Source organism: Anabas testudineus, chromosome 13 (assembly GCF_900324465.2).
Source record: "Anabas testudineus chromosome 13, fAnaTes1.2, whole genome shotgun sequence".
NCBI classification, from domain to species: Eukaryota; Metazoa; Chordata; class Actinopteri; order Anabantiformes; family Anabantidae; genus Anabas; species Anabas testudineus.
The window spans coordinates 4,331,513-4,346,429 of NC_046622.1; the positions used below are offsets into that span (position 1 = coordinate 4,331,513).

A 14,917-nucleotide genomic window follows, 5' to 3' on the forward strand; every position below is an offset into this window, starting at 1 on the left:
TTATTTACACCACGTCCCAGTGAATATAGGTCTTCGATTGAGACATTCATTTTCTTTCTTTTATGTCCATGTGTGGATCTTTTTAAATTTTTCTTCAAGGCTTTAAACTGAACGTTGACCAGCGAGTGAAACTCTCCTCCTGCTTCCAGCCCAATAAATGTCTCATGCATGTACAATATGTTGATTTAATGTAGTTTAATGACTCATGGTATTGGCTGCCTGTGCGCTTTCTGTCTTTTGGATTGATACATTTTTCCATTTCTTGGTCGACTGACAGCATTCATTCAGTATCAGTTCAGAGTTTAGTGACCTATCGTGGCTTGTGGAATCAATCTGACTCCCAAAATAAACTCCAGTGGAATAGTAATGTGATTCACCAGAAAAGCTCCTGTTTCAAACTAATGAAGAGCTTCTTTAGCATCAAATACACTTTTAAACTTTTTGGCATAATGATATGCCAAATTCAAAGCCTACAATTATAGATCAACATCAAATCATGGCAGGAATTTTACGCTGTATCACATACCTTGTGAGGCTGTTAAATTTACAGCCCACGAGGAGCGTATTTTAGAACAAAAATACAGCCGTATTTCATCCGAGGACGACTTTGATAGAGGAAATGTTGTAGAATTCCACTTGCGGCTCTGTTCGGAGGAGAAAAAACTAGATGGCCATGCATGTTAAAAGCCTATGTGCCATCAAAGCCCCTTCGGCTACAAAGGGCTCTTTTAGCAAATGGATGGCAACAGCTGCAAACTCTGGGCTGTTCTTAATGTGCACAGTGCAGATGTCTGCACTTGAGTCCCACAGTCTGAGACAGATCTGTCTGGCTCTACACTAGGCCTCTCTCATCCCATCACTGTAGCTTCATTAAGCATTGAACTCAATATCAACATCTGTCTGACAGTTTCTGCTCTCCAATTAAAGGAAGATCTCACAAAAAGCTACAGTAATAACCACTGAAGACCCTTATTAGACCGTATTTATCCCTTTCTCTTGTGTTAGCTTCTGCAAAATTGTTAACAGAACATGGACCCTGTCAACTTTTTTGAAAATAACTCAGGGTTTGAATCACAGATGTTCTCATCTGTTACATATCCTGTGTTTGGAATTTATCACGTCCTAATCGTGTTTGACAGTGTTGATTTTATTTTTATGGATCTATGTTTTACAGAGCAACAAAAACTGGAAGCAAAAACAGTGTGAAGGTAAAGAGAGTTATCCCTTTTTTTAATAACTGCAGTTGCCTCAACAGCCTTTCATTTTGAAAACCAGAGCTGCAATATACAGCAGAACATTGGAAGCCCTGATGCAAAACGCTGTCTAATGGCTGGATGCCTAAACACACTCTGGACTCTGAGTGTCTTTGACCAAAATTAAATTAGCAGTGCTACATCTGGATTTAAATATTGTTCTAACAAGGCGTGTCTTTGTTCAAACTGAAAAAAAAGTTTATTTGCAGAACAAACCTTGTATCTCTTACACTTAAGGTTCACAGGAACTGATACAGCTGAAAAATAAATCCAAAGAAGAACCTGCATAGGGTGACAGGGATACATTACTGATCAAAGACATTGGCAAAAAGCTGCAAATACCAAAATCAATACACAGTGATAAGAAATGTGTCGTAGACATGAACCATATTCAACCAGAAAACATACTAACACACATCTATCCAATCAGTGAACTGGGACAGAACATTGTTGACTATTGAACTCATTTAATGCTTAAAACAAATACAAGTTACTTCACTGGGTCATCACAATTGAACAAGAGAATTTTTTTTTTCATATTTGTAACACCCTCAGAAATATACATTCACATGGATGCATACAGACAATTTCTCTCTATTTATTTTCTTTCAATAACAGTAAAATCGACAAACTGTATGCATCTCCCCTTTGTATGACAGTGAAGCCGCTAGTGGCATGTTAGAAACGTATTGGAGGAGCATTTTTCGGTGGGACTTTGGAAATAAGCAATGCGTCAACTTCATCTATCCATCATCGAGTCTACGTTTGCAGTCAAAATAGGTATATTTTACATGAACAGGGTCCCTACGCAGTTGTCCCTAAATAAATCCTGACTATAATCTCAACCTTATGTACAGTATTTACAGTGGAATGTTGAACATATTGAATACAAAAAGTAGATTAGGATGGAATGAAATTACAGTCAGTATTACAAAATAGAAACTCATAACACCCCGACAACATGAAGACAATGTTTACATCTAGCAGTATACAGGATGTCGACTCCAATCTAAAAAGGTCGTTCTTTCTCCAACGCGTCTGAGAAGCAAGTGTGGCAGTGGTTTTGTAGTGAATGCAGAAGAGAAAAAGTCAAATGAAACCTTGAGCTTGTGCTTTAAGAATGGGTAGAGCTGATGTTCGCTTTGGGCCAAAGTTGCAGTTTTTACTTTTTATATATTTTAATTTACAAGTTAAATCTCTTTTCACTGGATTGTTGTGCTTAAAAAGTCAGCAATGTGTGACTAAGTTGCAAAAATTACATCTCTTTAGGACTTAAACTATCCAGTACTGACTGTAACAAAGTGCTGTGTCAACGTTTAGCCTCGATTACACTTGGCACTCAATTGATTTTAAGATGCATTGTTAGTACTGTGCTGGAGCTGGGATAGAACAGCATCCCAGCTATATTAACCACCGTTTATCATTTTATTATGTCATTCTGAGCAGGAATAAGTTAAATGATGGAGCAGCAACTCTTAACTACCTCCTGTCTCCTAACTCGATAGGCACTGAATGCAAACAAAAACACCTTTTTCATTCCTTGTCTCTATTATGCAGTGATGCAAACTGGCACTGGAACTGAAACATTACAGCAAAGCAGTCCATCTGCAGGTGAACAATTAAATAAAGACTATAAAAATTACAATTCGCTTTTGCACTTTGAAAGGTAGCAATTCCGCTACTCTAAATTAGTTTTCACCCTCTGAAATTCTCTGCTGCACACCTCGTGTATTGCTGTCTAACTGCAGGGGATACACTCAAAAACAAAAATAATGAAACTAAACTAAACTGAAATCATTAGACTTAATAAGAACATGGAACACAGTTCCCACTTTGTAATGCTAAATTGTGTTGAAAATACAATATAGTTTGAGGCTCATGATTAACATGCTCATCTAAAAAACATTCAGTAGACAAGCATGGACACACATCTCCATCCGGCAGAGAGATGTGCCGACACAGAGATGGTATTTTTTCTCATTTTTATTTATTTATATATCTTTATATACTTTTTGTATTAACTGCAATATTGTCGCTGGGTACTGTGTGCCCATAAACTCATACCTCTGTCAATACTGACAGCACTGACAAAACGTTGTCATTTGAGCTGCAAATGAAGACGACCGCACTGGAATCGATACAGAAAAAATAGCAACAAATGCACTTCCACTCCCACACAAAAACATGCATAAAATAAGGCTTAATACAGTATTTATATTGTTCAGAGCCAGTCAGATGTGTGGTTTATATCCACTCCTTTGATTCTGTTTTATCATATATTTCACAAACTTTATTCTTTTTTTTGTTTGAAGCTGCTGATTGTGTAATGGACCTCAATGCTGTGGAGAGAAACAAGTCATTTGCTATCATAGCATCCAATGGTGCTTGTTAACAGTGATTTTAAAAAGCCATAGCTATAATGCCATCAGACAGGGTCATTGTATCCCTACTGGCACATTGACATGCCAACATTTAGGGAAGGATAACAATTCATTCCTTTAAAATCCCACAATTAGCTTCTGAAAAGAAAAATAAAGTTGAACAACAAAACAAAAAGCAGCAGGTGACTTATTATAATCCAGCATGGCCACCATCATATTTTCAATTCCCTTTACACGTTAAAATGTTTTATCTGCAGACATTAATAAAAGCATCAGTTGGCATTTTCCTCCTGTCTTTGTCCTTTGTGTCCATGGACGACTCCTCATAGAAAATGCTGTTGATGTATGTTAGGAGGTTTAAGCCAAAGGAGAGACAAAGTCATTATGGGGAAATTCCCACGACACTTTTCTCTGACATCCATTTGATTAAAAAAAAAAGAAAAGTTAGAGAAAGACATAATCATGACAACTTAAGGCAAAGAAACAGACATTTCATTATAGTGGTAAGATTTGGAGCTCATACACACAGGTCAACCTGTTCAAGTCAAGTGACAATCAGAGCGTTATTGAACGTTTCACTGTGAGACTCAGCAAACCTCTAAGATGTAATTGTAATGCATCACTGAAAAATAGAAATAGCTGTTTATGATACATCTGCAGCCCTTCTCCCCCCTCTAGTCTGACTCACTAATGTAGGATCTGATTTGAGTGACGGAAATATAGGTTAAAAAAGAAAAGAAACAAAACACACACAACAGTTGTTACTGCCATTCCCCATACGGCTCAGTAGACTCTGACTCTCCCTCCGTAAACAAACAAATCAAGCATATAAATATAGGGGGTCAAGAAATACTAAGCTTTTCTTTGGAAAACAGCAACATACAGTATCTGCTTTTAATGCTGTTAATATGCAGACATTTGTAATTTCATGGATGCTAACCCCAGTGAGAAACAAGAGAAATGATACAGGTTCTTTACGGCAGAATTTCTTTTTCTGTCTCTGAAACCCGACCACAAACTTATAAAGACGTAACACTCCACCTGTAATTATGTCAGACATTAAACTCTAAATTCTATGGACACTTAAAAATTATACAAAAGACATCATAAAAATAACAAACCGCCAATGGTGATGGAAAACAAATAAAACTAATCATACATCCAGTGTAGGACTTTCACAAATGTGCTCACCAAACCGCAACCTGTAGTCACTTTTTATACATTTAATACATTTATAACATGAAAAAAATACACAAAAAGAATAATACACTAGTATTAATCAACAAATGACCTCCCTGGTTTCAAAGGTCAGTGACAGTGAGTCCATTTACATACCTTAGTTTGTATTCTTTGCCCATTCACCTTACGGATCTGATATCAATGCTGAAGTCAGAAGTTGATGTTGCTAGCACTTTAAATAGATGCTTGATTTTTCTAATTGAGATTAGTTGGATGGGGTCTGATGTGGGGTGAATCAGGGGGGAGGAGTACTCGATTGATCAAAAGAGGAATGGGACTGTGAAGGGTGCAGTTTGACCAATGGGAGGGTGGGGTCGTGATGCAGGTGAAGGGTGCAGTGGAATGCAGGTGGGGGTTGTTTGGTTTGGTTGTTGCATGCAACTACACATACCACTCTTTCTTAGAAATGACAGAGCCGTCGGTTTGAGAGATCATATCATCGGCTATCTCAGGTTCAGGGTCATACTGGAAAGCTAGAGTCCGCTCGTCATAATCTCGGCTCTCTCCTTCGTCCACAGTGAAATAGGGCCTCTTCAGGTCCTCTGACTCGTGGTCGAAATCGCGCTCGCTTGCCTCGAACCCTCCGGGGCCGCAGATCTGAGCAGGTTTCTTCTCATCGTCTGAGTCCTCTGGGTACTGCAGGTTCTTGGGCATTGGGGGGTGGGCGGGCAGGCCGCCGGCCTTGCTGTACCCATTTCCAAACACGTGTTTCTTGGTGCTGTAGTCTCCCTTGAAGGTGCGCTGGCGGCGGCGTAGGAATATGAAGAGGAGTATAGCCGCTATGCCTAACAGGGCGACTCCCCCCACAGCGCCCCCGATGGCGGCACCTGCATTGTGCTGCTCCTGCGGGATCTCACGGTCCACAGGTGGCGGGTTGTTAGGGAATTCTGGGTAGGAAAAGACAGATGGAAGGGAGTGTGTCAGTGCTCTGGTGGGAGGAGGTGCGTTTGTGCAGGTGTATTTTTTTATCTTTTTTTAGGAGAGATGAAGAAAGGGAGACAAGGACGGAAAAGCAAAGGGGAAAGGAAGGACCCCTGACCCCACGACAAACCCCCCCAACCCAAAATAGAGTCTTTATCAACAGCGCGGCGAAGCTCAGTCACTAACATTCACATGCAATTTAAGACATGGACGGAACAAAATAAACAACCAGTCCAACACACAACACCATCAAAGAGTAAAAAAGACTGAAGAGATTAAAGTGAATGAAGCTTTTCAGAATGCATTAATCATCAGCTCCTCTGTTTGGAAGACGGAGGAAAATGAAACAAAAATTAAACTGTGGACGAGTTAATTCATGTGGCCTTTGAAGCCTCTTCCCGTTCGACTCTGTATGATTCATACAAATCAAAGCAAATGCATTAAATGATATACTGTAATATAGTCCAGCATAAAATTGTACAGCATGACATATAACCATCGTCATCATCAGTGTAGCACTAATGAAATGAGTGCACTGCCAGAGATGATTATCAGCAGCCAAGCATGTGCAGCCCCAACGCATCAAGAGAGCTGATAAACATGAAGCTCTTAAACTCAGGCAGCAGAGCAGACAGCAAAAAATAGAATATGCTTCCAGGAGTAAAAAAAAAATATATATATATATTATTCAGAATAGACAGAGAGAAAATTATTAAATGAGTCAAAGATGTGTTGTAACATAGAACAGAGTGACAATGACTAATGGTCTTGTAGAGACAAACAGTAACTAAGAAGCCAGAATCACAAGTCTGGAATTTTGTCTTGCAAATACAAAAGGGATATGTTGTTTTAAATGCACAACTGCAGTAATGACACCATATCTGCAGCTCAACTGAGCCTTCACATTCATTCCAGCCTTTTAGAGAGCACAAAGCCTATTCACAGAACATAAACAATGCTCATGACTAAAGTGCTGTTGTTGTTTACATTAATACCAAGCGTAGAAAACCGCGTCGCTACGAGCGCAGAGAGGGGAGAGACTCTTATCTGAAACGTGATCAAAGTCACATAGAGCATTGGTAGGTCTTGTTTAAACCTGCAGATCCCAGGAACATTTAACTTCATTGGAAAACACTGAATGCTCACCAGAAAGGTGGGGGGGTGAAGAGTTACACCATGGTGTTGGGAAGAAAGGAGGGAGAGTCTTGTTCATGCAGGACAAACTACAGACTCATATGTACAGTATGAAACAAGGCAGGACAAGTCAGGTGAGATACAGTAAAGACTTCCTGCTCCCGATAAGATTTCTTTTATACTGATTTATTACCATCCTATTATGAGATGTGGAGATGTGTCACCACTGGGAGCTGTTGCAAAGTAAAGGCCACAACTGGAAGATAATATGACAGCATCAGACAGGATTAAGTTTAATTATGGGAATATTAATGGGGAATTATTTTTTTCTGAAAATTGGAAACGTATATAAAAAGTGACTGATCTTAAATGAGCCAAAATGAGGTTTTCTGTTAAGCAATACTCAAAGTCAAACAAGAACCATGTGGAAAACTTGCAAATTTGACAACCATTGTCTGCAGAAAAGCAATGTAAAATGAATGTCCCCAACTTCAACACAGTCATTTACTGCTTTTTAGTGGAAATGACAAATCTCTGTGCACAAGAAAAGGATGGCGCCGGGTGAAGTGCAGAAGCTATTGAAGCCTTCATCTGCTTTAATTACAATGGCGCTCTCTCAGACCAAAGGAGAGACCTCCCAAACACAGTCACTCTCCTCAGTTGCTCTTCCCCTGCACCCTTTCTCCCAGGGCCAACAGCAAAGCTCTCCAATTTCTAAAGCGGTGCCGGGCAAAGTCTCAAATATCAGCTCAGGTTTTAATCTGACCACCTAATGGGATTATTCAGACACAGGCCTTCATTACACACATGAATGAGAGAGCAGAGCCAGGTCACCCCTGCTCGAGAACACATCCTCCCACCAAGTCGGAACGAACGGATGAAAATCCAGAGGACTGAAGAAGCAGAGAGAAAAGGGAAAACGTTCTTCTGTAATCCTCTCCTCACACTTTACTGCCTTCATCTGCTACGATCTGTCTCTGGTCACATCAGTCTAGTTATTCAATCTTAATTAGGCAGATTAAACTAAAAAGACGCTCCTCTCCATCACGGCCATTTGTATTAAGGTTCAGGTGAAAGCACCTAAACGCCCGTATTTAAAGACTGTCACTGTCAACACTAATGACGGAAAAATGTGTCACAGTCCATAGAAACTACAGCCATGAAAGCAGTTAAACACTGAACCCCATGTGTTGTGCCAAAAACAAAAGAAGATGATGAGTAAAAGCTCAGAGGATCACTTTGGTGCTGTAGAGAACACATTTATATAATTCTGCAACTCAAAGAGATGTGTTGGCAAGGAGGACTGCCTGTTCTCACCACGTTACCCAGATGACTTCAGCTGTGGACGTATGCCTCTGCAAGGTCACATCACAACACCTCCCTTTCAGCACGCTGGCCTTGTGCGTACGTGAAGGATGCCAAAATGCCAGGACTTCTCAAGCCTTGGCGGCTTTTTCTAGCACCTCCTCACCGCGGACACGCGTATGTGAAATCAGAACGGCTATGGAAGAAACTAATCACATTATAGAAACACTAATAATAAAACACATTTGAAATGGTTGGGGTGCGAAGGGGTGTTTGACAGCACAGAGGAGGGAGTAGGCGTTTCACCAGCACGCCATCGCTATTGGCAACACCTGCCAACAGCTAGATAAAACAGACCTCAAAGCAGCACAACAACAGCAATGATACTGTTCCAGGCGGTGTGTATTAACACCACTCTGAAAGTATACAGATAGTGGGGTAACCTTGAGTTGCAACAACTAAAGTCTACTATTGAGATTAATAGGTGCCAAGATGTGCTATGAAAGGCTATAATTCAATCCATGGGCATGATAGATCTATACAGGTAATGAATAACATGAAATACTGCAGCCATTCAGACGCTGCAGCCATGCCATTTTGAATTGCATTAATCATACTATTTTGAACACTCACGTCTGACATGATCAAGTGGATGATTTACTACCTCCAAACATTTTAGTGACAAAATCTGTTTCCTTCACAACTTGATGAGTGTTCTTCCTCTGAGTCATTTGTGTGAAGCAGAAGTGAGTCTTTAAGGGAAACAAATGGTAAACAAAAGCGGAGCACTCAAGAAAAGCTTAACATCTTGTTGTGGAAATGACACATCGCGACCGCGCCAGAATTTTTGGCTACTGGAAACAACATAGAGGGTTTTGTTTTTCAGTTTAAGCTACAGTACAAAAACAACCACCAGCAGCAAATGTTCAAAGATACTGAAGGAACTGTGTGAGGATTGTCTGACACTGAAGGGGCTTTAAAGTGAGCGAAACTGTTTCACAACTCTGTCCTGCAGGTACTCTTTCTGGGTGTGCTCCAGTCATGTCTGCACACGAAGAAGAGAAGGAAAGAGACAGGTACAAACATTCCTGAGTCTTAGTGCAATGAGTTGTAAGGTGTTATGACAGAGGATGGAAAAATAAGAGAGGATTTTGAAGAGTGGTGCAGGGAGTGGCGTTATAATACGAGTAAATGAGGGACAAGCATCTGACAACAGAAGATGAAAAGAAAATAAAAGGCTACTCTGAGAAGTTGAGGAGTGGCAAGAAGGATAAAAGAAGATGGAGTAAGTGCCTTTGAGAGGTTGGGGACTGACAATGGCAAATAAAGAATGGCATAATGAGTGACTGAGAACAGGGACAATCGGAGAAGATGCATTAATTCAGCGATTCCAACGATTCTCATTACTTCCCTCTGACTTTGCCAGTGGTTGTGAAGTCATGGAAATGTAATGCTGCCACAGCGAATAAAGGCTCATCACTGACAGGAATTTAACATGCTGCCTGGGGAGTTAACGTGGAGGCAAAGCTCTTTTTCACCCTATTGCACACTTCCTTTCACCTCCCTGTTTGTCAACATATGTGTTTTGCTATCACTGGTTTTACAGAGGCCTGAGTTCACCTGATTTGCAGGTAAACGCCGCTCAGACCAGTCATTTGTTTCAGTGTAATAAAATAATAATAACAGATAAAAGACGCCGGATGTGCTGGAGGAGATAACGCTGTAAAATACTGACATCAAAACATACAGTAGGTGACATCATCTGTGGCATGTAGCGACTCGCAGAATGATCCTGTCACAGACACAGAGACTGATTCTCGTTTTCATCTCTCTACAACAGAAGCAGATTGTTTTTTGGTCTCTAGTGGCGACCGAGACACCACAATACAGCTTTTCTGTATAAAACCTGTCATAATACATCTGTTAAAATAAACAATCAAGTCATAACAAACAAAAAATGAGGCTATGATGGTAAATGAGACCAGATATTTGGGCTTCAGAAGGCATCCTCGCAGGTTATGGTCACTTTGTACTGCGGTGCACAGCATGACTAATCCACCTCTATGTTTGCTGCTAGCTTGCATGTGGCTGTGGAAGTGCTGTAAGAAGGAGTTATTGGGTCAGCAGACATGCAGCAAGCAAATCTGCATGTTAGGACGTGTTAAGCCAGGAGAGGTCAGGCCACTGTTTATTTACCGCACCATCCTACCCCCAGCTTCTCCTCTGTTCTTTTTTCTTGTTGTTGTTTTGGAGCGGTGTGTGTAATGAGTGAATCACCACACGGCATCAGCAGCAGCAGCAGCAGCTCTGCAGCCAGTGGTCAGACCCTGGGACAGTGTCTGACCTACTTCATCAGGCTCTCAGGGAGGCGTGACAGATCCAACACCACACGGGTGGACACAGGGAGGAGGAGGAAGAGGACAGAGGAGCAGAGCTGGGCCGAAGGGGCTCAGCCAATCCCCCTGCTCCATCCGTCTGCCACATCCTTCTCCTGTGCATATCCTCCGGAGAGCAGAAACAGCAAGCCATGCAGAAACAAATGTTAAGATAAATCACCACGATCTCAGCTGCTCTGCATTCACATGCTCTCCCCTGGTGACGTTTCCATTTCACTCCTCTAGCCAGGCTATCTCTTCTCCAAATACGAAAGACCCTTTTACACACTGAGCTACCCCCCTCCTCCATTCTATGCAAAACGAGCTGCAGCCACAATGCCTTCCCCTGGCGCTGAGCAGCACAGCGTGGCTCTATGGGGCGGCCCAGGGTGTGTGTGCGAGCGAGCAACTCAGGCTAATGTCTCATTTGGATAATGAGGTGTGATTTTGGCAGGATCTTAGCAGCAAGCAGCCCCTTCCTACAGTGAGGACATGGTGGCTAGAAAGTCGCTTTACCCGCCTCTAAACCCAAACCTTCTAGGTTTGTAAACAAAGAAGTTTAAGGATGACGAGAACCTGGCAGGGGGAGCAGGTGACCAAGGTATGGAATATGCTCCTCAACCCCACTGATAGCACGCGACTACTTGAAGTGAGAGTGCAATGATTTGCAACATATAGACATGTGGCCTTTGAACCTATGAATAATGCAGGTGGTGAAGTGAGACGGCGACAATACGATGTGCTATAGTGCACAGATTGAGACAAACTTCACCGTGACAGGCGAAGACAAACAAATTTCACATTGCTAGGGGAGCCTTTGCAAAGCTGACATCATAATGTCTCTTGTCTCTGTCAGAGAAAAGAAAGAGACAAATGGCTGCGTGGAGCGAGTCTGCTGTTAGATGTCAGTAATATATGGTGTGATACTTGTTTTATTCAAGGGTGTTCTTGCTGCAGTCTTGCAAGTTTTATTACAGGGAACAATCAGTGTGCCTTCACGTTAAGAAAACCGACAGACCCTGCGGTGACGGAGAGAGCAACATCCCTGCTCCTCAGCAGATGAAAATGAACTACGCCATCAACACCTACTGTTATTTGTTGGAGACCAGTGAAGAGGGACTAGAAGCGTTTAGAATAGAAAGCCCAGGAAAAAGTGATTTAATCATTCTGAAAGTTATAAACAACTGTATTGTTTTTGTGTGACAGTCCCTATGGACAATAGTTAATGCATTTGCCATGACAACCACCAGGAGCTGCTAATAATAGCATCCCTTTAGGTCTGCTGAAATGGTATTTATTTCTTGTTGAAACAAAAGAAATCAATCAAGTTTCAGAGAGAGCAAGTTTAATTTTATTGAATGGGCAGAAACCTGCATCCATTTCATTGGATCTTTAAACATCATCCTGTTAATGTATCTGCAAAAGAATGAGAACCAGAGGGGTGATTTTAAAAAGAGAAATTATAAATTATTAGGACAATATCTGCATAATAAAGGTCCTCTGAATATTTAATTGTAGCTCCTTTAATTTGATAACTGTAATCTGACAACAGTAAACTGTGTTATGAATCCGTTCTAGTTGTAATATGTTTTAGGACAATTACAACATCTAATGTCAGCTCACAGCAACATCTCCTGCTCAGTAATTTAAAATTATGCTGAGAAAGCTCCCTCTGCCACTGCCAACAACCCGCTGCTGCTCTCCTGCCAACCTGGTGGCAAAGCATTTGGAATCATTATAGAGACATAGCTAATGTTCTCAGCAAAGGTCTCATTTGCTTGCACTGGTTATTCAGAGCCAATAAAACTGAGGTGAGATTGGTAAATAAATAATGTAAAAGTCCGTGCAAGTACTTTTTTAGGGAATGTCAGGCCCTCTCACCACCACTGTGTTTCACTGTCTTTGCATATCATTGTACTGTTGGATTTAGAGGATAGAGAAAGTGACAACCAGTGAACACCAGGAGTTGACACAGGCTGTTATATAAAATCATGTAAACAGAATCCTGTCCTCACTTCAACCTCTGCACCGCTCCCGGTTTCTGTTTGCCTGGGAGCCCACGTCTGGAATCCACTTTACCTCTTCATCTAAATTCCACAAATCAAACCTACTGAAGCATCTCTGTCGGTCACATGGATACCTTTATTTATTTATATATGTATTCCCACTGAACTCTCTATGTTTTAATGATCTCATTTATATCATAAGGTTAAGATTTTTTCCCCCCAGCTCTTCATCTTCTCACCCGGGAGCGAAGTATTGCTTGTTCAGGCGAGCGTGAACAGATGTCGGCACTGGTTGCCCGTGCTTAAAGAAGTATCCATCCTCACGCTTTCTTGCTAAATTGAAGAGAACGCTCTCACTCCATCCTGTTTAACCCGAGTGGCAAAGCCCTGTAGCAAAGTAGACTGCACCTCTGCTCTCCAAAGCAGCTCAGTGACACAGCTCCAACAAAGGAGGATGAAAGTTAGCCGTAAGTGGAATCACTGAAGGGTTCACAAACTGGCTGACCCCAAGATGATCTGATATCATCCCTCACAGCGAATGTGGCAAGAATTACGCCTTCTCTTTGTCTCAGCTTGGCTCCCGCCTAACAAAGAGTTAGTCAAGGTTAAAAAATATTACGTTTAAGAGTATTCAAGTGGGTAAACAAATTAATTCTGCAGTGAATGTGCTGCTTCACTAAAGGAAATGTTCCCACATGTCACATAGCTGTGTACTGCCTGGAATAAAACCACATATCCTCTTTCTCAGGGGTGATAATGACATAATTGTAAGGCCATCCTGACAAAATGGCCATTTATCATGTCTTATTATGTGCTGGGAAGAAATTTAAGATGGCAGCATCGATTTGTTTCGAGCACGAAAACAAAGTGAGATGGTGGAAAAGCTGATTATCTTAATGAAAGACTGAATTTGCTCTCTTAAGTTGAGACGGTTTGATCTTTGAGGTTTAACCACATTATTCAGCCCTCTTCTCCGAAGCTTTCTTAGCTGCGATATTTTACAGCAGTCACTGTTTGATGACATTCCTATTAGATGATTTAAATTTGTACCGTCAAAAATAACTTTCATTGTGAGGCGGTTTAATTGTCTCTGTTTTTTAACATGGCATCTGATGCCCCTTAGTAATTAGCTGATTAATCAGATCTGACGACTTGTCAACTTTGCCTCAGGAGATTTCTGAACTGAATGTGAATGAGAGAGGTATTTTCTGAGAAGTGGCCCATTACACGAAGCTCATCTCTCTCGCTATAGATCCCCTCCTTTCTTTATCCCTCAGACTTTCACCTCTTTTTCTGAGAGCGAGGATTGATTAAAACAGGAGAGTGGTTCATTAGATTCTGACAAGCGACACCATATCTGCAGAACACACGTCCTTGGAGAAAGCTGTCTTAGCCCATGTGACTTACTATAGTCGATGCCATCTCCACAGCAAACACTATCCCCAAACTAATTGAAACAAGGTGCTCTGTGGCCCTGCTATCTGCCGGGATGACAGTTATGCGGCTCCCACAAATCCGTCCATGAAAACGGAAGAGCTTGATTAAAATGCACCTTCCTTAAGTGCACCATCAGTGTTGTTTTCCAGCGTGCGAAAATAGCTTTTCTGTGATACAAACAAGTTGTCACGGACATTTTACCCTCCTTACAGTGGAAGCACGGTTGTCTCCCTGGCAGGTGTATATTGCTGTGTCAATCTAAAAATCAACTTCAAAATGAAAAGAAAAAACCCCAACTGCCAAGCCCAAGCATAATGCAGCTAGTCTTAGTGCATCTGGGTAAATCCAGGTCTTGATAAGGACAAATCTATGTACAATGGTGTTAGGAAGTGCTTGATGGATTGTTTATGTGTCATATTTATCATTGTTCTGATATAGTTTACTGCAGGCTAAAAAAGGCTGTGATAACTGAGGTATTGACTGAGTTATAAATCTGAACTCCCCTCTGTGCATCTAAATCCAAATACCACTTCCAGGTATTAAATAATTCTTTCATGATTAGCACTGGTCTAGAAATTGTCAGCTCTGTGAGCTATTGAACGAATACCATATCCTGCAACTATTGGCTTGTTCACCTTCCTTTTCTGCAGAGAACACATAGCTAGCATTACTGAGGCCCAGTGCTGCAGCCTTGAACAGCAGCCAGCAGTGGGCTCTCTCACCTGCCATGTCTCAGCTGGCTTGTCTGAGACTGTTGGGAGCACAGGGAGCTCTTTGAAGTTAATGAAGCATCAGCATACTTCTTTACCTCCACCACTATGTCATTATGCACAGGCAATGTCAATGCTGCACAGAGCATTTCAAAT

The 14,917-nt window shown here is 41.4% G+C and overlaps 1 protein-coding gene across 1 annotated transcript in view; it reads right to left on the reverse strand.

Annotated features, from left to right (window-relative positions):
• Positions 1-1,203: 1,203 nt before the first annotated feature.
• Positions 1,204-14,917, reverse strand: part of nectin1b (nectin cell adhesion molecule 1b) — a 70,200-nt gene continuing 56,486 nt past the window's right edge. Inside the window, exon 6 of the mRNA XM_026367105.1 lies at positions 1,204-5,760. Coding sequence (XP_026222890.1) covers positions 5,255-5,760 — 506 coding nt within the window. The 3' untranslated portion in view covers positions 1,204-5,254. The remainder of the gene's footprint in view (positions 5,761-14,917) is intronic.